This window comes from Pagrus pagrus (genome assembly GCF_965226575.1).
Source record: "Pagrus pagrus genome assembly, chromosome: 20".
Lineage (NCBI taxonomy): Eukaryota > Metazoa > Chordata > Actinopteri > Spariformes > Sparidae > Pagrus > Pagrus pagrus.
The window spans coordinates 15,003,738-15,026,656 of NC_140207.1; the positions used below are offsets into that span (position 1 = coordinate 15,003,738).

Sequence of the window (22,919 nt, forward strand, 5' to 3'; positions counted from 1 at the left end):
AAAAACAAACATTGACTCATAAGAGCTGCAGGGGTCCTTTAAAATGCTGAGTTCTTCTTTAGTCATGTAGGAAGTCGGGGCAGTTAAGCAGCACAGAGATCTGTTCAATCTCCGGAGGGAGACAAGACGATTACTGCTGTCATACCTCCAGTTACTAGGGAGCTGACATGCAACTGTGGGCTTGTTCATATGAGATACTGTGTGAGTTTACTGACAGAGAAGCGTGAACATTTTTCCAGTGTCTCTGTATATGAGCTCATATATACTTACATGTGCTTTTCTCACTCTCTGAAGAAATCACATGTTCTGGCAACAAAGCAAAGAAATGCAGGTGTGCTTTTTGAACGTAGTGTGCAATATGTGTACCTTAGCTAGGTGCATGTACGTAAGCAATGAGGGAGATACTGTATGTAGCTGCTATAGAAATATATAGACAGAAAAATTACATTTGCAAAAATAATCAGACACTCTGACTGCTGACTGGTGCAGAAAAACACAATTTGGGTAACACTACTATACATGTACAAGCCTATTATTTTAACAGTGACACTGCTATACAAGGACAAAGAAGTTGCATTGGCAAAAAGTAAGGAACTTGATATAAAGGTGAGCACTGACCCCACCCATTGGTATTTAAATCATATTAAACCTCAACTTGTACTGCAAATGGAAAAAAGTCTAATATGCCAGTGAAGTTATGTAACTTCAGTAGGCTAACAAGTGCCGATGAAAATTGATGAGCTCTAATGATCATAGAAGACAAGCACAATGAATTAAACCCCTGAGGTACACTGATTATACTGTATATGCTCTGGAGTTTGCATGAGAAAAAAGGAAAATCTATAAGCAGAATGAGGGGCACCTCAACAGTGTGTGTGTGCTTATATGCGCTACTGCGTGTGTTATTGCGGTGCCCTTATAGAACTACGCCAACGTTGTGTAATATTGGAATTTGCATGCATGCACCCTTGTGTGTGGCAGCACCAGAGTGTGTCTGTGAGGATGTGTGTGTTTTGCTCCTTCCACGATCTCAGCCTGAGCAGAATCCCACAGTGGAACGGCATTGATCAAAAGGAGGTCAGACAGGGCTATTGAACTGCCTTCAAAGACATTCTGATTAGTTAGATGGTAACACTGCACTCATTCATCTTCCATGGCAGGACAGGGCCCACCTCTAGTACTGCAGGCCCGCTACATAACATTTGACGTAATAGCAATGGGCAATACTGTGAGCAGCACTGTTGTGGACATCTTAGTTTGTTCTCAAAATCTGACCACAGTCTGAAAATGTGACAGCACTGTGCCTGTTGCTAGCAACTATCAGCAGCACTAATGTACCACAATCTGCAATAATAATAATAATTTCATACTACATTAACTCACGCTAGCATTACAAAGGCAAGACAAATGATAAGAGAAGGCTTCCAGCATAAACTGAATATCATCATATCATTGCATGAAACATATATAAAAGTGATGACTTCAAAATCTAAGTTACAAAAAAGTCTGTCTGAAACTAAACTTATTTTTTGTCATTTGCCAAGCATAAAAACAGAGGTTTATTTAATTTGAATACTGGACTGGTATAACAAACCTTTTTCATTTGAAAATGCTCACATATGACTGCTACAGCAGCTATAATGAATATTATTATACAAACAACTGATCATATGAATGTATGTAATGTGGGTGCCTACAACTTCCCTATTTTGGTTCACTCTCACTGCTCTCATTGTGCTGTTTCCGGCGACAGCAGGTGGCTGTTTTCAGGGAGAGTGCTCGGAAAACACACTGTACATTTTCTGTCTTTTAGTGGCTACTCGTTGAACAAAGAGGACATTTTAGTAGCTAAAGACCCAGACATTTCTGTCGGAATTAAAATGATCAAAGCTGAATATTGAACATGTACTTGTCAGTTGGACAGAAACACATCTCTGAAAAAAATGGTAATGTGGCTCCATGTCTGCTGGTTGTGTCAAGTAGGAAACTGTATGTTAACAAGTCCAGCATATCAATTAAAATGTGAGAATATGTCAACTTGTTTCTCCTGCCCCTGCGTGGTAAAAAAATCAGTTATCTAAGGTTCAATCTTCACACATACTGTATTGATTTTGTTTCATTTATGTTTTAAAAATCAATAGTCACATCAACTTTCTGTGGTCACCCAGTTTCATATAGCCAACTACATTAGAGGACTTCGAGAACATAAAACAAAAATCTCGCTCCCTGTCATCTTACAACAAAAATGGTCAAATTATCTCTGTTGTGAGTTCAGCCATAGGAACACAAAATCAGACAGAGAGACAGAAATGACAAAATTAAACATTTAATTGTTTAAGAGAACTTTAAGAAAATGATCTGACAATGCTTGTATAAATGTGTCTGTATTAGTCACAACATGGCTGATGCTGTGGTTTAAGTATTCCAGCAAGTCGGACCTTTATTGGAATGAGGACAAAATTGAGCCAAAATCAAGCAGTGGCAGTTGGTCTCTACTCCTCTGGGCAGGGATATTGATGATGGTAAGTGTTATCGACAAACCTGACCTGAAAACAAATCGCTCGGTACAGGGATAATAGTGTTCCAATCAACAAGGTTTATTCCTAATTGTAGCTTCCCAGTCTGGTTCACCTTCACGGTGTGATACATGTAATTTAAAATAAATCCTCAGTATGTCTTTTGCATGACAGAAAACCACTAAGCTCTTATCTAACACTGGACTACGCTTAATCCATGAGGTTTATCCAGTCCATGAAATGTGAATGTTTTGCACACAAGCATCTGGTTCAGTTTTAAGAAAGACACTCAAATTGAGCTCCAGCCACGGATGATTCCATATATGGCTATCCATCCCTTTGTGTTTGTCTAGTCTATGACAAGTAAATAAATTGAAATGTCAACAAGTTGTAGTGAATGCTTCCAGTGAGTCAATGCTGGGATGTACAGAATCTCCAGCTTTGTTATACTTGGCAATGAAAGAAGACAAATGGCTCATTTTGTTATGTTTGATTAAGATCATACAGTGTTTTCCAAGGATGAAACCTACTATTTTCTTTCTATTTAAAACAAAACAAATGTGCTATTTACACACATCCCCTCACACTGTGAATCCACCCCAATCAAGTATATCCATTTATAAGAATGACAAGTACACAAAAACCAGCCACACACAACGTATTCTTCTGCAGTTATACAAAACAACCAGAGCCCCTGAGTCATACAGCTCTGGATAAGAATTCACAGACTCTGTTTATATGACTCCTCCAATTTAAAACCAATTGATTTATGACACTCACGACACACTGCTTCAGTGCTTTGAATAAAAATGAATATGTCTTTTCATTCACAAATGGTTGTGTCCTGCATCCAGGAATTATCACTCTTACCTGTCGATGATTGCACACATGTCGAGGCTGACATTCTCAAAAGCCCCCATAGTGCCTTTTTCCACCGCATGCAAATCAGCTGGTTGGTCGTCCACCAAGATCGCTTGCATGCAGCCCTGGAAGGACCGCTGGGAGGGTGGGAACAGTGTCTGGAGAAAATACCCTGAAACCAGGCAAAGAAAAAACAAAGACACAAATCAAAAGTTAATATATATTACACTATTAGAAAGTAGGACAGAGAGATTCGAGAAGAAACAGAAACAAAAGGGTAAAAATGTATGGCAGAGGTATACGAGTTACCATAAATTCATGCACAACAAATCAATTTATGAAGTACTTCATGAACTATTAGGAATGGACAAGAAACCATGTATCTCATGCATTTATCAGTGTTAAAGATGGACCAGGTCACCACTTTATTCGAAGGGCCACAAAAAATGATGAGGCAATGTTAATCATGTTTACAACACTTAGGATTCAACAGAATACTTGTGCAGTTTTATGGCATGAAGAAGACATAAACATCAATAATAACTCAGAAATCATGAGGATTTAAATACTTCAGTCGTTAAATTAATTCATGAATTATTCTTGCATTAAGTTATGCATGAGATGCTTTCATTCTTGTACATTACTGAAGGTTGTGAAGTACTACAATAATTGATCCATTCTTTTTCATGCATGAATCTATGATAATAAAAGTACCCTTCCCATAAATTGTGACCAAATATGATATGAACAGCAGCTTGTGCTTTGAACAATGAAGGAACAAGGAAAGATGGAGTGTTTTTGTCCATAATTTAAAACACATCATGAAGAGAAGACCTCCTGTAGAAGTAGATATTAGACTTAACAACAACATCAGCCTTGAAGAGGAACAACGGACCTGGACATTGCCTGGTTATTGTCGCTTTTTAAAGCCATGAACCTTCATCAGTCCTTTTGTTTTAGAGCTCATCCACAAGGCCCATTAGCCTTAATACCAGTGCTAAGGCCGCAATACACCAGAGGACATATAGGTTTTACTATACACAGTGCCTTTATGAGATACAAGAGTCAATGGCCCGTCCAGAGGTAGCACTGGGCCTTGACTGAAACGGGGACAAGGCTAGGACAAAACTGTGTGCATATGGTACGTGTGTGTGTCTGTTTGTGTGTATGCTAAATCTGTTGCACAAAGTCCATAGATGGTAGGTCATGTGTATATTCTACATGTACAAATCTTTCAGTATATATGTGCATACACAGATGTTATTATGGTGTACATGCACTGTCAGATGTAGGAGATGAGAGCCTGGAATTCAATCTTTGCCACCAGCACACAGGTCACTCATAAAACACCACCGCTCAATGACATCTCCATCATTGTGATGTTATAAGCTGTCACACTCTCCAGCCAGCCTATTAGCCTCAAGGCCAAAGCATCAAAACGGCTTATTATAGAGGGCCTATTATGCACTGTGTGCATGTGTGCACCAACAAAATTGTAGTTTATGTAGTTGGCTGACACGCCAGCAAATAAAGCAGCAGAAAGAGTAAAATGTCTGTGTGTGTGTGTTTGAGCTGGATTTATTGTTTTCTTCACATCTTCAGATTATCATTTTTCCCCCCCAAAAGTTTCTGCTGTCATCCTTGCCATCTGCCTCTTCTCCTGCCACACCTGTCTGCTGTCTTTCCAGAGGAGCGGTAGAAGACAGAGAGAGGAGAGAGGGAGAGCTGGAAAGGGAGAGAGAAGATGGGAAGCGGAGCAGACTGCAGCTGGCTGGCAGCAGTTTGGGTCCTGTGGATAGCATATGAATGCAAAGGAAGCGCAGCCTTCCTGACAGCTTGGCAGAAGAAACGGAGCAATGCATGGAACGATGGATGGGTGGATGGATGTAGGCTGTGAAAGCTAACAGGGGGGGTGGTTGCTCAGTTATTCTATCTAACCACTGACAGGGTGTTTATCCAATTTAACTCTACCAAAATATCCTGTTTGTTGGGGTGACAACTGTTTTCAGCCCGTGTACTGCTCATTCTGTATGGAGAGAATATTTAGATTATTATTTAAATTCTACTAAAACTTGAAATATTAACTTGATAAATTAGTTTTGCAAGGAAAGCTCCTCACTGAACGACAAAGCAAGGATACCTGGAGAAATAAAGAAGTCTTGGATAAAAAAAACCTAAACAATGTAATCCGTCATGTTTATCTGCAATCCACTATTTAAAAGTACCTTTCAGTAACTCCTGTATCCCCATGGAGAAATTAGCTGCTGTACTGGGGAGCCCCATTGTGTCACTTTGATTTACACTGGGCACTGCACTACACAAATAAATAAATTAAATAAATATTACTCAGCTAAATAAGAGTAAGAGCAAATGAACCCCAACAGTCCTCATGCTTCAAATTTGGTCAAAGCACCATGTTTCCTCTTATTGTTACTCTACAGCCATGTACAGCAACGACTAATGTTAATACTACTTGCAGTCCTCCTTTCTATAAACATTTTCTCATAAAAATGCCATTTTATGCTTTTCAAAAATGTAGTACTGTATCATTAAGAATGCTGCAAATGCAGAGGAAGACGCAGACCAGATTAATGAGATGGAGTCCAACAGGGACAAGCACTTGGCAAACTAGGCGTAGATGTGGTCAAACATCTGTACATCCTCAAGCTATCACACACACATACCAGACAAACAGTGTCTGAGCACATTTTATTTTTTTTCCTAAATGCAACAATGCTGTGTGGTTTTAATTTGTAGTATAAACAAAGACTCTATCTCCCAAAACCCCTCAGGATCGGAAACGGCAGCAATAAACCCCTGCAGGCTTGCTGGCACCCTATCATAGGCTCCCTGTTGTGCCCAAAGAGCTTCGCTTACAATACACACAGGAAGACCAGCACCAGCTCTCCACCAGCTGAACAACATCTGACTGGCACGGCTGGCTCTCAGGCTACAGAACGCTTGTTTCCACATCCCAGCACATTTTAGGGGGATGTATCTGCTTTCAGATGAGGTAGGCTGGAAATCAGCCAAAATTCTGAGATGTGAAAAAAAATCAGACAGATATTCTGAGGATTCAACACAACAACATATTCAGAAGAGACAAAAACTATTGCCAAAAATAATATTTTCACAAAATCCAAAAATGTGCTTATCTACTATAAAAAAAAAAAGGACAGATCAAGGCTATAGCACATACTCGAAGCACCTCATAGAGCACCTTTGAACCAAAAGAGGCTGCGTGCCTGTCAAACATTACTGCACACATGTCAACGACAAGATGTACCTGCTGTGGTATGTAAACAAGAGTGCACGCATTTATGTACACAAAAGTACACAAAGCACTTGTACAGAGAGCGTAGGCTGCTCTGTGATAAATGTGGGTGTCACAGAGTCTCATGTCTAATTCATCACAAGCTTTAAGATGAAGAAGAAGGGGTGACAGTATGGAGGCGTGCAATGTCACAATTATCACTAATGCATATACTGTGACTGTTAATTCACGCTACATGTGCTGGGAAGGTTTTTCTTTGCAGCTGAGTGAAAAATTGTCCATACAGAAGTGAGCAAATGAACCAACTGGAGTGAAAGCGGCATTACGACACTTTCTTTTAAAAGGTCAGACAGGTTTGACATCATAGTACACTGTACAGTGTATATTGTAATGGGAAAGCAAAGTTTAAGGCTGTCAAACATTATAAGACTGTCATTTATTCGTGCACATAAAATAAATGTGTGAGAAGAGAAGCAATGAGCTAAGAAATCCTGTGATACTGTGTGGAACAACTCAACAGAGTTGAGAAGCAGAGCAGAGAACTAATAAGGGAAACAGAATCTTCCTTTCCCCCCCAACAATTATCAAACAACAGCATGCTTCAGGGTGGAACGTCCCATAATTGACATCTCTCTCATTAGTATATCCATTTGTCCCCAATTCCTGAGGGAAGAAGAGCATGACTTTATGGCCTGGTGTATGTGCTTGTGTGTATGTGTTTGTGTGACTGTCCGTCTGTCTTCCCTCTTGAGAAATTCAATTTGTGGCTGTCTCGTGTCAGTCACTTGCTAATTTCTCTAAGCGCAGCGTCAGGAGTGAGGAACTACTCCCCGTAAAATAGGCTTTGGGTTCAGGAGGCTGATTTTAAAAGCAGACGCTCGAAGGATAGAGGGGTGGAGATGAGAGGAGGCAAAGGAAGGGGCCGACCCGGTTAAAGAGGATAAAAGGGATGAGAGGAAAGAGGAGAGGATGAGGGCCAAAAAAGAAGAAGGGAAGATAAACTGAGAAATTGCAGAGAATGACAGAAATGAGGAAGGGAAGGAAAGTAGAGAAACGAAAACAGAGAAGAGAAGAAAAATTAAGAGGGCGTAGTTGGGGACAGGATGACAGAGGCTTAGAGCCAAGTGTTTTCGTTGCTCTGACATATAAAGTATAGTATCCTGTAACCTTGGGTTAAGGCACTGCCTTGTGCATTTTGATGCCATAGAACAGGAAAGGCAGGGCAATTATATCTACAGCTTACATTAGTGACTGGTCACTAGTGACCTCATCTGTCTGCCAGCTTTATGTATTTTTGTTTTTAAATGACTTAAAAATCATTATATTAACAGATGAAAAATTGCACATACAAAACAATGTTACAAACTCAAAAAGAAATAAGGAAGGTAAAGAAAGGAAAAAGGTTTTAAGCTGCATATTTGGCACAGCCTTTAAACTCTTTGGGAATGCTACTCGAGCTGTGTAATGTCCCATCATAGTCATTAAAATACATTAAACATAACCGTTTAGGTAAATTAGGTAATTTATAACCTTAATTAAAACATTAATTAGCAAATATTTTTATGTCGGCATGCTTGTCCTCATATTACACATCGCTGGTATAAATATTAATGCTGACTAAAAGCATTAAGGAACTCTGTTATGTTTAAAAAATTTAATTAAAAAGAATATATCTGCATTAAAGTACTTCTGTATCAACTGCTGTACATATGGAATATGTTGTTTATCTAATGTGTCACATTTCTGTTGTAAAAGTGTCACAACTCAGAACTGATTATCACTGGTAGGACAATCAAACAGTAGCTGGCTTGTCTTTTTCTTTCTTTTTTTTGATTTCTTGAGCAAGCAGCAAGAGGATGTAACCAGCCTCTGGCTAACTGTTTTTCTATGTTTCACATTAAATTGAGCAACAGTATTTGGCCAGCAGGACACTTAAAGTAATCATGTCCCACTGGTTATATTCTGTCTACCTTAAAAGGTAGGATCACTGCTGCATTACCCACATGCACATAAGCACAAACAGAAAATTATCTCATATAATGCCTCAATGTCAACAACCTGTGTGTGTGTGTGTGTTTGTTTATTTGAATGCCTTAATAATAAAAACACCCATTAGCCAGGCGTACTGATCCCCTCTCACTTAACCAAAATGTATTACACTTTAAGTGTCACGTCAAAACATTGAGCTTCAGACTTTGTGTAAGTGTGTATGCAATGCATGTATGTCTTTACATATGTGTGGCAGTCATGCTTCAATTTAATACTAATTATCCTTCATATTAAGTTATCTGGCAATTGGACATGGTTAATAAACATTAAGTCACAGTGGAAAAAACAAACAAACAAAAAAAAAACATGTAACACAATTAAAATCTCCACTGATATTGTTTTTTATGCGAGCAAACGTTATAATATTATTACTACATGCACCACAATTAGAAAACAACCGAAAACAAGACAGAAGAAGCAGCAGAGACATTGCGATTGTCAAAATGAGTGTATTTAGAGTCATTTTATTTGGCCAGATCATGTTGCAGTAGCAGTATTACTTTCCTTACAAAGTCTGGCTCAGTCTGTGGTCACTGATCAACAACTGTTACCAATGAGATCACAGCAGATTGATGCCTTAAAGCCATGAAATTTGAAGCAGATGGCTGGCTACCTGATGATTGAACCTACACAAATGACTCTCAGCAATTATGTGAGCCCTCCTCCCATCTAAAGAACATGGTTTGTTCATGATACTGAGGGGTGTCTGCTAATTGGGGCACACTGACAGAACAGTCAAAGTCACATGGAAACTGCTGATGGTATACTGTTAGAGAGCTTTAGGACAGCTTAATGTGCTTGGCCTCTCTGACTCATCAAGCTGAGCGATCAGAGAGAGTAATTGAGGGCAAGCCAAAGGCTAAACTATCTTTTTGTGCACTCACTATATTATTCTGTTCCCTCTGTGCTGGGATGGAAATTGCCCCCCGAATGTGGTGAGGTGTGAATGTTGTGAATAAAAATGTTCCAGACATTTTGTGTGAGTGGTAAGTTAACTGTGCTTCTGTGTGTATGTGTGCCTGGAGTCCAAAACAACCCACCAGCTCTGTTCACACAAGTTCACAGGCATCGCACTAAGCCACATACGCACAGGTTCAAATGGCTTCAGGCCTTCATTGTAAATCTGAAGATGGGGGAGGCAAAGCATTGACTAACAGAAAATAAAATCTGGTCATGAAATTAGAGGACTGATAGTTCCACTCAGGGTTCATGCACAGTTTTTCAGTCAAATTCAATGCTTTTCAAAGATATAATAGATATAATAATAGTGTATTTTGTTTCGTTGTGTAATTATTATTATCCCAAATGTTTCCATCAATGTGCAAAACCAAGAGAGATCCATCTTTTTACTTAAGGTAATAGTTTCATTTGGTCACCTGTCGCTGTTACTTCCCGGTAGGACGACGACAATTGTAACTATACATGATAAAGTTTAAAAATATTACCTTGTCCTTGAATATTTCTGCCTGTATGGCTCATGTAGATACATTTTCATCATCATTGGTGGTTGATGAACAATTAAAACAGCAACTCTCATGATCCCATGCAACTTACGTCTTTTGTTTTGGTTTAGAGACCCCTAGCTGCAGAAATTAAATATTATGTGTTTAAGACCTTAGAAAGACATAAACAAGAAATTAACGTTTAAAATAAATGTCTAATTAATTGATTTGATAGAAAAGAAAGGCAATTTATGGACTCACCATGTGAAAAACTGAAACCACCGCAGCCTTTTGTGTTGCAATGACTGAATGCCTGGTCAATGCCGACTGAGCCAAAATGAGGGAGTGGCAGGAAGTTTCAGATGTGCAATTTGCAAACAATGCAGGCTGTTAGCACAGCCCAGCTAGTGGTGTACTGCTGGCACTATTCAGATTTTATGTGGGTTTCAACACTTTTGACTACCATGGTCCCTAATGCGAAAGTCTACTCGCATATATTACACTGTACTCCATTTCCTACTAACTACTTGTCATTAAACTTACATTTCCCCATTTTTTTCTTATCCGTAGCAACCATGACTGACGATAACACAAATATGACAGGCTGTCAGAACCAACTTCTGTAGCTAGCTAACGTACTCTAAAAGTAACGTCAGACTTATATTAATGGTCGAGTCTCTCTTTGTCTAATACTGATCAAACAAATACAGGAGTTTTATGGTAGATTTCTGTGTGACAAATTTCCCATAAGCTTTAAAAGCACCATGTGCAAATTTAATTACTACAGCAAATTTATGGTAAATTAATTAGAATTTATTACCTTAATTTCCTTGATTTAAGACCTTTCTAGACTTTCTAGGGAGCCACAAGAGCTCCAAGTAAAACCAAACCCAATTGTGGAAAAGCTACAATAATTCTGCGAGCAAAAAACAACCTACAGCACACACACCTATTCCCATTAAAAAGAAATGTCAAGTCTGAACTAAAAATGAAGTGGCTGAAGTGGTTCCAGAAGTGTCTTCCTAAAACTTCTCCCTTTGCCTATGAAGTGGTGGCCCAAATATCACTTTGTACTCCTTGCCATAATAATAATAAGCAGTTTTGAATTCCCAGCAGCCTCCACACTTCTGTTTAGCACCAGCCCTTCCTGCTCTTCAGAAAGCATTATTCAGACTTGCCAGCCTTGATGAAAGTTTTGGGGTATCAACACATGCCAAAAAAAAATTAATCTCGTGTGTACGTATGTGCGGCCAAAAATCGAATCTCTTATCGGTCTTTTAAATCAATAAATAATTGCTTTTCCAAAAAATCCACTCTTTTAAAAAGATTAAATTCAGAGCAGGATTAGAGTTTACTCACTAAATTCAACTAAATGTTGTTTCTAGAGTAGCAACAATAATGTGTATAACAGTAAAGTCAACAAGAAAACTCGATAATATCTCACTGGAAACATATCTCAGATGTCAATAAAAATAATCAGTTAGTATCATTAATTCCTCTAGTCCTCTGTCCTTCTCCTTTTGCTTGCAGGTAGCTACCGCTGGTAGAGGGAGGATAGGCTGGTTTGTCTCCTTACAATAGCTAAGTTTACAAGAATTTGCCAAATTCTAAGAGACCAGGCAAACTTAGCTGAACAGTTAGACTACATACAGTCAGTTATTGTTTAAGCTTGTTGTAAACATGTGTTATTAGCTGAGCTGCCGCGATGTGTTTGTGTGTGGTGGGCGTGAGATGCTGTGAAAAGAGCAGATTGAAATATCACTTTTCTACATGTTGTGATACCAAAGAGTGTTCTGTGTCTATCTATTTGTATGTATATTTAATACAAATATGTGAATTATGTGTGTTTGGAGCCATTTGTTTCCTTTAGCAACGTGCAGGTACTGCCTCTGGGAAATTACATCTCATTGTCACCATTCCCTGCAGTTTCTCAGTTCCTTCTAGGATATAGCATTCACCTTCTTCTCTTCCCTTAAGCTTTGCACTCACTTTTGAACCCGCTATCTTTTAAATCATCCTGTCAAAAACTTTGCCCCTCCTCATCTCCACATTCTCTTCGTTCCCATCTTTTATATATCTTTTTTTCCCTTTCAGTCTTCCTACCTCTCACTCTCTCTGTCTGTCTCCTCTTCAAGAGGTAAAGACATTATAGAGATCCTCTCCTCTTAGCCACTATTGATTCCTAGCTCAGCTTACAAAAATCAATAAATCACCAATTGGATCAAAAAGGAGAAAGCAGGATGAGAGGGAAGAGGCTAAAAGAGGGGAGAGAGTAACCAGGAAAGGCTTACAGAGAGGAAAAATAGGGGGAAAGTTAGGGTGAACAGGGATAAGTGATTATAAAAGACAAAGTGTTGCAGCACATCAGGTTAAATAATCTAGGAAAACCCCAGAAAAAAGTGAAAAAGTGAAAGTAAAATGCAATTAGCACATCAAGGCCTCACAAAGTTGGATTCCATAAATAAAAAGTACAGAGTCATCATGGGCTTTAGGGGGGTTCACTCAACAGCAGCGAGGAGTAAATTAAGATGGACAACAGAATAAAAGAATCTGGATATGTGTGTGGGTGAGTGTGTGTGAGGTGCTCTGATCCTTATTGACTGGCCTGGGGAAATGGTTTGGCTTGATGGAGGAGATTTTACTCTGATAGAGAGAGAGGGACAGAGGCCTTATGGAGCTATCAGAGCCCATCTCTCTCAGTTACTGTAATTTCATACAGGTGCCCACACACCAAATGTACACACACACTCACACACAGTCACATATGCACACATAGATACGGACCGTCTTCCAACAGACAGACAGCGGTGTCTGGCATCATTAACCTGGCGTCTTCCTAATTCAGACAGATTGTGTCTGCCTGTATTGTCCTCTGCTTGTGTGTGTATGGGTGTGTGTGTGTGGTTGTGTCTACCCGTGGTCTAGTTGTGTCTGTGCTCTTGCTAAGTGAGCAACTTCCTGAACTCTGGCCACTGATATATAGATTTCTGGCAAGATAAATAATTTGTAGACATATTCAGCCTGAAAACACACACACACACACACACACACACACACACACACACACACACACACACACACACACACACACACACACAAGGCTGTTTACAAAAAAATGCTCTTTAAAAAAACTAACCAAAATATAGTACTAAATATAGTAAAAGTAAAATCAGATTAATTAACATGTATTTTAAAAGTCCTCTATGTCCTGATCTCATTAATTAATGAAGGAATCAGAGGCTGTGCAATTAAATACAGAGAGTATTACTTGTTAAGACAACACAGAACCCAAACATTGAAGACATGACAACATTTCTCAGAATTTTCCGATCGACTGAAACACAACCTGGATGTTAACTGGCTGCTATGTCTCATTCTTACCTCTGTAAACATCGCGGCCAGCTTAAACTCTGATGCCTCCCCTCCCTCCCTGATGGGCACTGGAGAGGAATGTCATGAGAAGACGACGGATGGAGGTGGAAGGCAGGGGTGTGTTTGTCACATCTGTGGCGATGGTGTTGTGTTTGACCCTTACCTCCCAAGTGATAGGTTCCTCCCGTGGTGATGGTGAGAGGTGAAGTGGAGCGCACAGCAGATGCTTCCTCGCCATCTATCGTCAACATGGCAAAGTTCTCCTTAGCGACCAAACGTATTGCGTGCCACTGTCCATCGTTAAGGCCTGAACCTGAGGAGGGGGAGCAGAGATGAAAAATGTCCTCAGAAAATGCCCACACACTTTTGAACATCATGTTCTTGAAGTGTAAAACCTTCTTGGTGAGTGAAAGGTTTTGGCTGACTGACTTCTTGGAACAATAAATCCAAGTTTATTAAAATGCAGCACCACATTCTTTTGTTTTTTGTGAACTTTAAAACACGTCTCACCCATATTGTCTTTTGACTGTGGTCGCTGACTTGTAGCTTAATCACAAAAAAATCAAGACTGATTTCTTTCACTGGGTCAAAGTTAACTTTCTTAGAGGAGGATATAGGAGAATGTCAAGGGCCTGACAAGGATTTAAAGAAAAATACGTCTGGGTGACTCATCTTGGGTGAGAAGTATGTGGGTGGTGAAACCAGGAAATGCAATTTCTTTCTGTGATGTTTGGCTATCTCTCTCTATTTACCCTCTACTTTATCATACAGTTGTTTTTTCTCCACAATCATTGCATCCCTGTTCTTTTTTTTTTTACCACTCGTATGGCTCCATCGAAGCTGCCTGGTGAACATGGCTTCAGACAAAGTTAAGACATCCTCGGCGGAGGACCGGCTTCCTGCCTCAACCACGTTTTCTCCTCACTTCAACACATCTCCTCATCTGTATGCCAATGCTCCCCAATTCTTCGTCCTTCCTCTTTTGTTCTCTCGCTCCTTCTTTCTCTCTTCCCCCTCTCCAAGCCGAGTGAGGCTTCCAGTCTCAAGGCCCCTGTGCCTCAACTCCATTAACTCTCAGAGAACCCTGTTTGCGTCTGAGTACCAGAGTGCATGTGTGTGTGTTCTCTGTCTGTGCATGCTTGCTTTGAGCACTTGTGGAAGTGTGTTGGAGTCTGTAATGTGCTGCGTTGTCTGCATATGTCAGTGTAGAGTGTGTGTGTTCGTGCACAGGTTTTGTGCTCTCCTTTTCTCTCTCTTCCCTTGTAGCTGTGCTCCATTAAATTTGAGTGATGCTTTGGAAAGGGACATTACTACTGGAGCCGAGAGAGAAGCCAGCTCACTCTCATCACCCTCTCCTCTATACATCACCTCTTACTGACACCAATCTCTATTCATCCTGCCTCCCTCTCTGTCCCCGATTCTTTCTTCCATCTCTCTGTCTTTATTTCCTGTCCTGTATTTCTGCATTTTACTTTTTACTTTTTTTCCCTCCCTGTCTTTGTATTCCTCTCCTCTGGTGGCCATCTGCTGCATTGTCCGTCTTTTTCAATTAGGCTCTGCTCACTGCTTCACTGACTGTAATACATCGATGGCGAGGACACTGGAGCGGAGTTCAAGGTGCGGTCACGTGCAACTCAAGGATCGCAAGTCCACAAATAACACATGTACCTCAGCATACTGTTGTATGTGTCAATACATTGAGTGCACAAGCTTTTGTTAGTGCATCTGTTTTGTGTGACAGTTCCCGTGTGTTTTCTACGAGGCACGCTTTTGCATAGTTTATTTCTTCCCTGAACGTACTTGGAGACCTAGGCTTTGATGTCAGTATGGGGTCTGCACTAATTAATCTCCATCACCAGGGTGACCACATGTATGCGTATGTGTGTGCGTCAACATAGCAGTGACTAAAGAAATTAAGAGCCAAGATGGCCACCTGCTGAGGGGGTGACCACTGTGGCCTTGTTCAGTGAAGTGCTGGTTAAATATGCACAAACACACATGCAACACACACACACAGTACAATCATGAATGTGATTATGCATATTTTGACTCTGTCAGAGTAAAAAACAATGACACAGCTGACAGCTTTTTTGTTGTACTTGAAAAGCCATGAACTGAAAAGTAATATCGACAGAAAAATAGCGCCTGCTTTGTCTGAATGACAACAGAAAATTCAGTTCTGGTAGAAAATGACCTTGATGTGCTCCCCTCGCTGATAATCACATTTCTGACTGTATATTGGTGTGATGTAATCACTATCAAACACTCTGCTCCATCCCATCCCTCTCTATAACCTCTTGAGTGTAATGGAAAATAGATACTGTGTAACCTCGTGTCCCCTCATCTGTTTTACATCACCTGCAATAGCTTTGAATGATGAGCTTATCAGTGATAGCAGTGTTGAATCTTCACTCTGAAGCGCAGACAAAAGCAAATATGCGGTATGTTGCACACTCTCTCTCTCTCTCTCTCTTTTTTTTCTATCACACATGTCAAACACACAGGCTCAAATCACGCCATGCTGGCTGTCTGCCACAGATAAAAAACAGCATAGATAATGAAGGTGAAAAGAGAGAATTTTTCAGATTTGACCAGATAAAACTGTTCGATGGCTTACTTTAGAGTTGTCATTCAAGCGCAGGGGCCCAATTACAAAGTGAAAGGCTGACTGGTCAGTTTGCTCTGCGTTTGCTTTAAAAATTCTTAAATGATTTGAAAAATTGTTGCAGATTTAGTTTCTATCGATCGATGAAACCACATCACCAAATTGATTTAGCTCTAGATAAGACTAAACCCAAATAAGTTAATCTAATCATTACTTTTGAGGATTAACATAAATGAAAAGTGAGCTCAAAACATAATTAGACATGAATATGTGTTTAAATGTTTAAAATCATCATGCACATTTGAGATTGTGAAAACTTTAAATAAAAGAACTACAATACCCAACACTTTGAGAGCAGAGGAGTCAACAAAAAGGGTTTCCGTAGACTGGATGTAAGATGAATACTGTTTCATATCAGCAGCAATAAACAATAACACACCAGACATGTACTCATATGAGAGATCTTGTGGAAATGCTTCTTTAGACAGCCTTACTTAAAAAAAACGTCAGCCTCGATGATATTTCAGTGATGAGCTCCAGACTGACAGCCACTGAAAACAGGGTGACAGCAATTACAGCAGAACTGGGATCGACTAAGACTGAACAGCAGCACCTGAAGAAAAATGTGGAAGAGGCTGAGAGGCTCATTTCTGGTATGCAATTACCAAAATCACAGACTTTGTGATGCTGGAAAATCTCGAAAGTGCAGTTGAGAAATGACTGGCTTTATGTTTCTAGTGCAAGCAGCAGAACTGGCAGCCCTGGCTTCCCAGAGTGACAACCAGGGATGAGGTGGTGCAGGAGCAGAGGAAGGAAGTGACAGCTCTCAGGGATGAGCTGGATATTTCTAGGACTGAACTTCAGCTCACAAAGAACAGAGTGGATGAGATAGAAAGGACAATTGCAGGTATTCTGATAAGAGACCAGGAATATATACTTTACAATACATTCTAAAAATAGAGCTGGCCTCTATGTCTTTCCCTCAATGTTTCCATTCTCTTTTATCTTTTATTAAATATCTTACCATAATTTGGCACAACATGTTTGTCTCTCTAATCTTTTGGCTCTGATTCTCTTCATTAAATGCTTTCATTCTGTGTTTATAGACACTCCCAAGCCAGCTCTCTCTACTGGTTTGACAACCCCAGGAAAATCTGGACCATTCAATATTGCAACTCCACTCATCTACAGTAAAGTCTTCACAAATATAGGCTTGGCTTGCAACCCCGTCACAGGTACATGTATGCATTACCACACACACACTGTAAAATTGTCTGAGACAGACAAAGCTGACCTCTCTGATTGTCTACTGTTGCAGATATCTTCACAGCACCTGTCAAAGGAATCTACTATTTCAGATTCAGTGCTTTCAACAACAAGAGCGGACAATGGATGGTAGTAAATTTATATCATGATATTCTGAGAATTTTGTATAATTCTGAAGTGACCAATAGTCATACTTGGATTGCAAATGCATTGATTTTACAGCTGGAAAAAGGAAGTGTTGTCTACATGCGCCACCATGAAACCTGCAGCGTTTATGACGATCATAGCTACTTCAACACCTTCAGTGGTTTCCTGCTGTTCCCTCTCTGACTTTCATTATCTTAAATAAGATATTGCTGAGTTCTCCAGTCCAGCAGTCTATTATGCTACATCTAATTCATACCTTGTGAATATTGTCCTTGGTTACTTTGATCATGAAATGTATATATATAGAAGAAATAAGGCTCCTATATGCTATAACCACTGATTAAATACACTTCTGTGCATGGTCACCAAGATGCTATTCAGGTGGTTTCAAGTGGCCACATAAATGGCTTCTGGTCTCAGAAAGGAGATATTTTTTCTCCCAAGGTTTGTTGCTCAATTTATGCAGTACAGAAACTTCAGAGGTAAAGACTGTAGTTTGCTAGAAAATGATATAAACTTGAATTAACAAGCTTACAACTGCAGCATCTTCTGTATTTAACACTGAGCAGTTGTGCATGCTAATGTTTAATTTTATGGGTTATTTGGCTTATTATTTTTTTGCTATATACAGTCTATGACCTTAATCCAAATAACCTAATTACTTTAGGTTGTTTGAATAAAATATGTTTCAATTGCAATTCTCTAAAACAATTAAATTGAAATCAAGCATTACTCTGCATTTACATGGCTGTGTATTGAATTATCCTCAATGTTTAGGACACAGCAACTGACAGCATATTTATGTGTGCATTTTTGAGCGATACCCCTTGCATTTTTCACAGATATTGACATTAGTGATAACATTCTAAACAAATACATAACAAATAATAATAATAAACAAAACACACACACAAAAAAAAAGCAAAACAAGAGAAAGGAGTTATATGTCATGGTTTGGGCTTTAGTTTAGTTGTTTCCTGTTGTAGGCTTTATTCTAATGTGTCATGTTTTGTTATACTCTTCCTGTATTTGTCAGTTTTGTGAGACAGGACCAGCTCTACAATGTTTAAATTATGGGTTCTGGTGAGCGTTCAATGAGACAACATCACTAACACGACTGTTGGCAATACATTTTTTGTCTCTCTCCATTCCCTAATATACACATTTTTTCTGGTGCCATGGGACCAGATGGGGTGTGACTTCAGCTCTCTGTTTGGGTCCTAAACTGAACAAATCTGACATTATGCAGCACAATACCACTGCATGAAGAAATGGGTGGAAATGATTTTTCCTTACAAGCTGTGTGCTAGTCAATGCAGTAAGACAAGACAGACTCACAGGTTTATTAAAGATAAAATGAATGAGAAGTGTTTGGAAGATTAATAACGCTAAAAGATATGGTTCACAATGATATCACGACATTCAACTTCACTTATTGATGGTTTTCTAAATGTAATTTTCTCAGACTTCAGAACTCATAATCTTATGATCAGCTCACTTGGACTATGTAAAACTGCCATGCATAAGAATTTCATATATACAGTGTTTGCATGCTTTTAGGACCAGGTGGAAAAATGTTTTTTACTGTTTAAAACTGTTTTACATCGTAAGCTAAGTTTTTAAGAGGTTTAAAAACTTTAAGGGGGGGTTTAAAAAAAACAGCCTATTAAATATCTGTCCTGCAAACACATGCAATAGCACACATACATTTCAGTACATGTGTACACTCAAACAAGGTGTTTTTTGCACCTGCGACCACGATAACACCAGATATGACATCAACACATGGCATACTTCACGCAGCAGAGTCCAGAGTATGACAGTTTATCACAGTAACTGTAACAGTGCCTGACCTTGTAGATAAACTGCTTGAATGTAGTTTAAGTTAAACAGATTTGATGGCAACACCAACAGTAGCTGCTGGGGCGCCAATAGTCAATAGTTTGGATCCTTTTTTGAGAGCATCAGACGTTTTCCATTACCGAGTCACTTTCACTCCTGCCGTTGTGTCAGAATGAGTTCTGGTAGAAAGTAGAAGTGTCAAAGAAAGTCTGGTAAAGCATAAAATGTTTGAGTCAATCCACAAACAGACAAGTGGGCCAGCCAGCAACACCAACTCTGACATCTGGGCTGAGCTGGAGGAGTGAAGAAACATAGGGATAGAACAGAGGGTGGAGCTGACTGTCACCAAGACTCAACTTCAGTGCCAGAAAGACAAAGTGGCTGATGTGTAGACTGAGAAACCAGGCAAATACTATGTTACATCTAATGATAGAGCTGGCTGTACATGGTGTTTTCTTCACTTTAAATCTCTGTCACAGTGGGAGGATGTGCTTTGCATTTAACATTTTTCATTGAGTGACTCAATTTATGCAGTAGCAGGTTTAAGTAGCTCGATGCATACAAAGTCACAAGTTTGTGCTAAGCTGTGCTCAGTATACCTGTGGTAAACAGATGGCTTTCATTATGATTGTCATCATTCAAATTAAGCAGCAGACAAAACTTTATTTTCAGTAAGTAGTTTGCATCAGTAAGATTACTGCATTTTGTCACTATTATTGTTTTAATTATCATCACCATTTTTGTCAGTCTGAGTCGGCAAATAAAAGCCATTTCCTGGACCGGGATAATAAAATGGAAAATAACTTTCCATTCATTTATAGACATTTATTACTGATACTGTACAGTATTTTCTAATATGAAGTTGTTGACAATTAGGAAATTGCATGAGATTCATCCAGAATACAGTGTTGGGGCTCAGAGAGGAACCGTGGCATCATAAAGTTAGAATGTCTAGACCCTGAAAGCCAACACCCCAGATTCATGACGATTTATCTGTCTGTGTGTAAGTGTGCAGGTATTGTATTTCTATTGATTTCAGCTGCAGTATATACTGCATACCACGATGGATCAATGATGTGTAACAGACAGGAGCATCAGACTGATGCAATTTTGAGAGCGAGGGAGAGCTAGACAAAGCTAACATAAATAAATAATACAATATTTTTTGGAAACAAAATGTAGCAAGAAATAATAACTTAGGATGGCATGTCAATGTAAACAAGTAAAAAAGGGCAAAGGTGAGAAAGAAGCGGAAAATCTTATAAAAGAAAAATAGTCCGTTCTTGTTGCAGGGATTTTAAACTGATTGAGAAAAACAGATTGAGAACTGCACAAAAACTCACAGAGGTGGACTTGGAATGAAAACATCAGAAAAATAACAACTCTTATTAGTCATACTATAGTATTTTAGTGGAAAAAAAGACAAATACTTTACTGCAGTTTGTTAACTATCTAATCCGTACTCAAAAAGTGCTGTAAAACCAAGAGTATGAGACAAAGATATGTTTTACAGGGTCTTAACCAAAGCAAGTGAGATGTTCACCACTTCATAAACTACTAAATACATCATGAAACAGTTACATGGGTCCTTTTAAAGAAGAATCCCCCTGGTAAAATGGAAAATAGAGGTGGGAGCTATTATAGTAGATAGGAGGTAGCCAGGTGAATACTAATCAAATTCTCAGAGGTAGATGATGATTACATTGATTTCAGAAAGTAATATACAACAATTATCATGTTATCACATTACACATGGGGAAGACATATACTATGGCTTGTTTTTCCTCAGTTTCATCTCCCTGTAGAACATGCTTGGATTATCACACAGTGCAAAAAATATTGTGAAACATTATCATTCTGCTTCCTCCCGTCCTCTCTCATTGTTACTGCTCCTCCTTTCTACTCACATTTCTTTCCTGTCCTCTCCTGCCCACCTGTGTCTATTACATATTGATCCTGTATGTACAGTATAACTGAATTGTGTCTGCCATAAATTTATGGGGCCCTCTGGCATTCATGAATTTATCCTCCCCCATCTCCTCCTCTCCTAAATATTCGGTCCTTCGAGGTAGTTTGAAGAGCTTTGCACGTCTTCACGAATGGCAAAATGCCAGCCACACAAAGCCTGGAAATACAACATATTAAGCCTTGCCTACGCACACAGACACAAGATACACACAAACACAAATGCACATAGGCACAGGGCTACACACACGCATGCACACGCACACACGCACACACGCACACACACACACACACACACACACACACACACACACACACACACACACACACTCTGGGGGAATGAAACAATATAACATTATAATCAGGGTGGCTGAAGTATGTTTTTCCCCCTCAAATCCGTGCCTCAGGCCTTTCCATTATTGTAATGCCTTATGCTTCCTATTCGGACTGTGCAAGTAACCTTGTGTGTGTGTGTGAGAGACTGATGGTGTATCTGCATCTCAAAGGAACTGATGTTATTACTCCTGGCTGAGTTGATGGGTGTGAACACATGCATGCAAGAACACACACACAGTTTTCAACATAGTAAAATATTTCTGCTTTAGAGGTGGCTGAATCAAACTGTTTATACTGCCTGTGGCTTTGTCCCATTTTGCAATCAGCCTTGCCACTGAGAGTGATCTGTGGTATGACACATGGTACTGGTGGTATTAAATACGCTGATTTCTAGAAATAATGAAGGAAAGAATCATTAAGTGCAAAAAGGATGGTGAGCAAGAGAGCAAAGCAGATATACATATAGACATGTTTTAAAAAACTGAAACAAAAGACATTTAGAATACAAAGATTATTAGTGATAATAATATGCAAATGACGCAAGAGACTTAGTATTGACATGAAATCAAAAAGCAATGAAATGTTTAACATGTTAATGCTGTTTCGCTACAGGACTGAATGATGACAGCAGAACAATGTCTAGGAGTGACAAAGAGGCACAATATTGTCTTCTTTGAACAAGCACTTCTAAATTTGCATCATGTCATTCCTCAGTTCTCTTTACAATTATCTTGCCTTCTTTCTACTTGTCACTGTCAAAGAGTGTACGAGGAGGTGCAGAGAGCTAAATCATATTTCTATGTATTCTTGAAGCTATAGTAACACAATCTATTCAAGATTAATTATTAGTACTTACATCTTTTGTCTTCTGTGACAAGCAAACAGGAGCACAAAAACATATTTCCTCACTTTGTTGCATGAGGACCCTTTTAGTAGATGAGATTTCTCTGCACTGTAAAAGCACTGGAGACAGTGAACATCGTTTCCATGGAAACAATGCTTGCGCCCAATAATTTGATAATTAATCAAGAGGGGCGATCAGAGGATAGCATCTTCAACACACATGGTCAAAAGCAAATACCAACACTCACCAGTTATTTGTATCAGGTATAAAAGGAGCCTTTTTTTTCCACTGGCTTTGCTTTATCAGATCATTTCATGGTAGGTAATTTGGAAAATAGGGGCTTGATTTGTATTCGGGCACATCAAAACATGCTTTGGTCCTGCTGAACTGCTATCAAGGC

At 39.3% G+C, this 22,919-nt stretch overlaps 1 protein-coding gene across 1 annotated transcript in view; it reads right to left on the reverse strand.

Annotated features, from left to right (window-relative positions):
* Positions 1-22,919, reverse strand: part of cntnap2a (contactin associated protein 2a) — a 316,263-nt gene that overhangs the window by 108,619 nt on the left and 184,725 nt on the right. Inside the window, exons 10-11 of the mRNA XM_084340352.1 lie at positions 13,678-13,827; positions 3,387-3,549 (exon numbers count right to left, since the gene is read on the reverse strand). Coding sequence (XP_084196478.1) covers positions 3,387-3,549; positions 13,678-13,827 — 313 coding nt within the window. The remainder of the gene's footprint in view (positions 1-3,386; positions 3,550-13,677; positions 13,828-22,919) is intronic.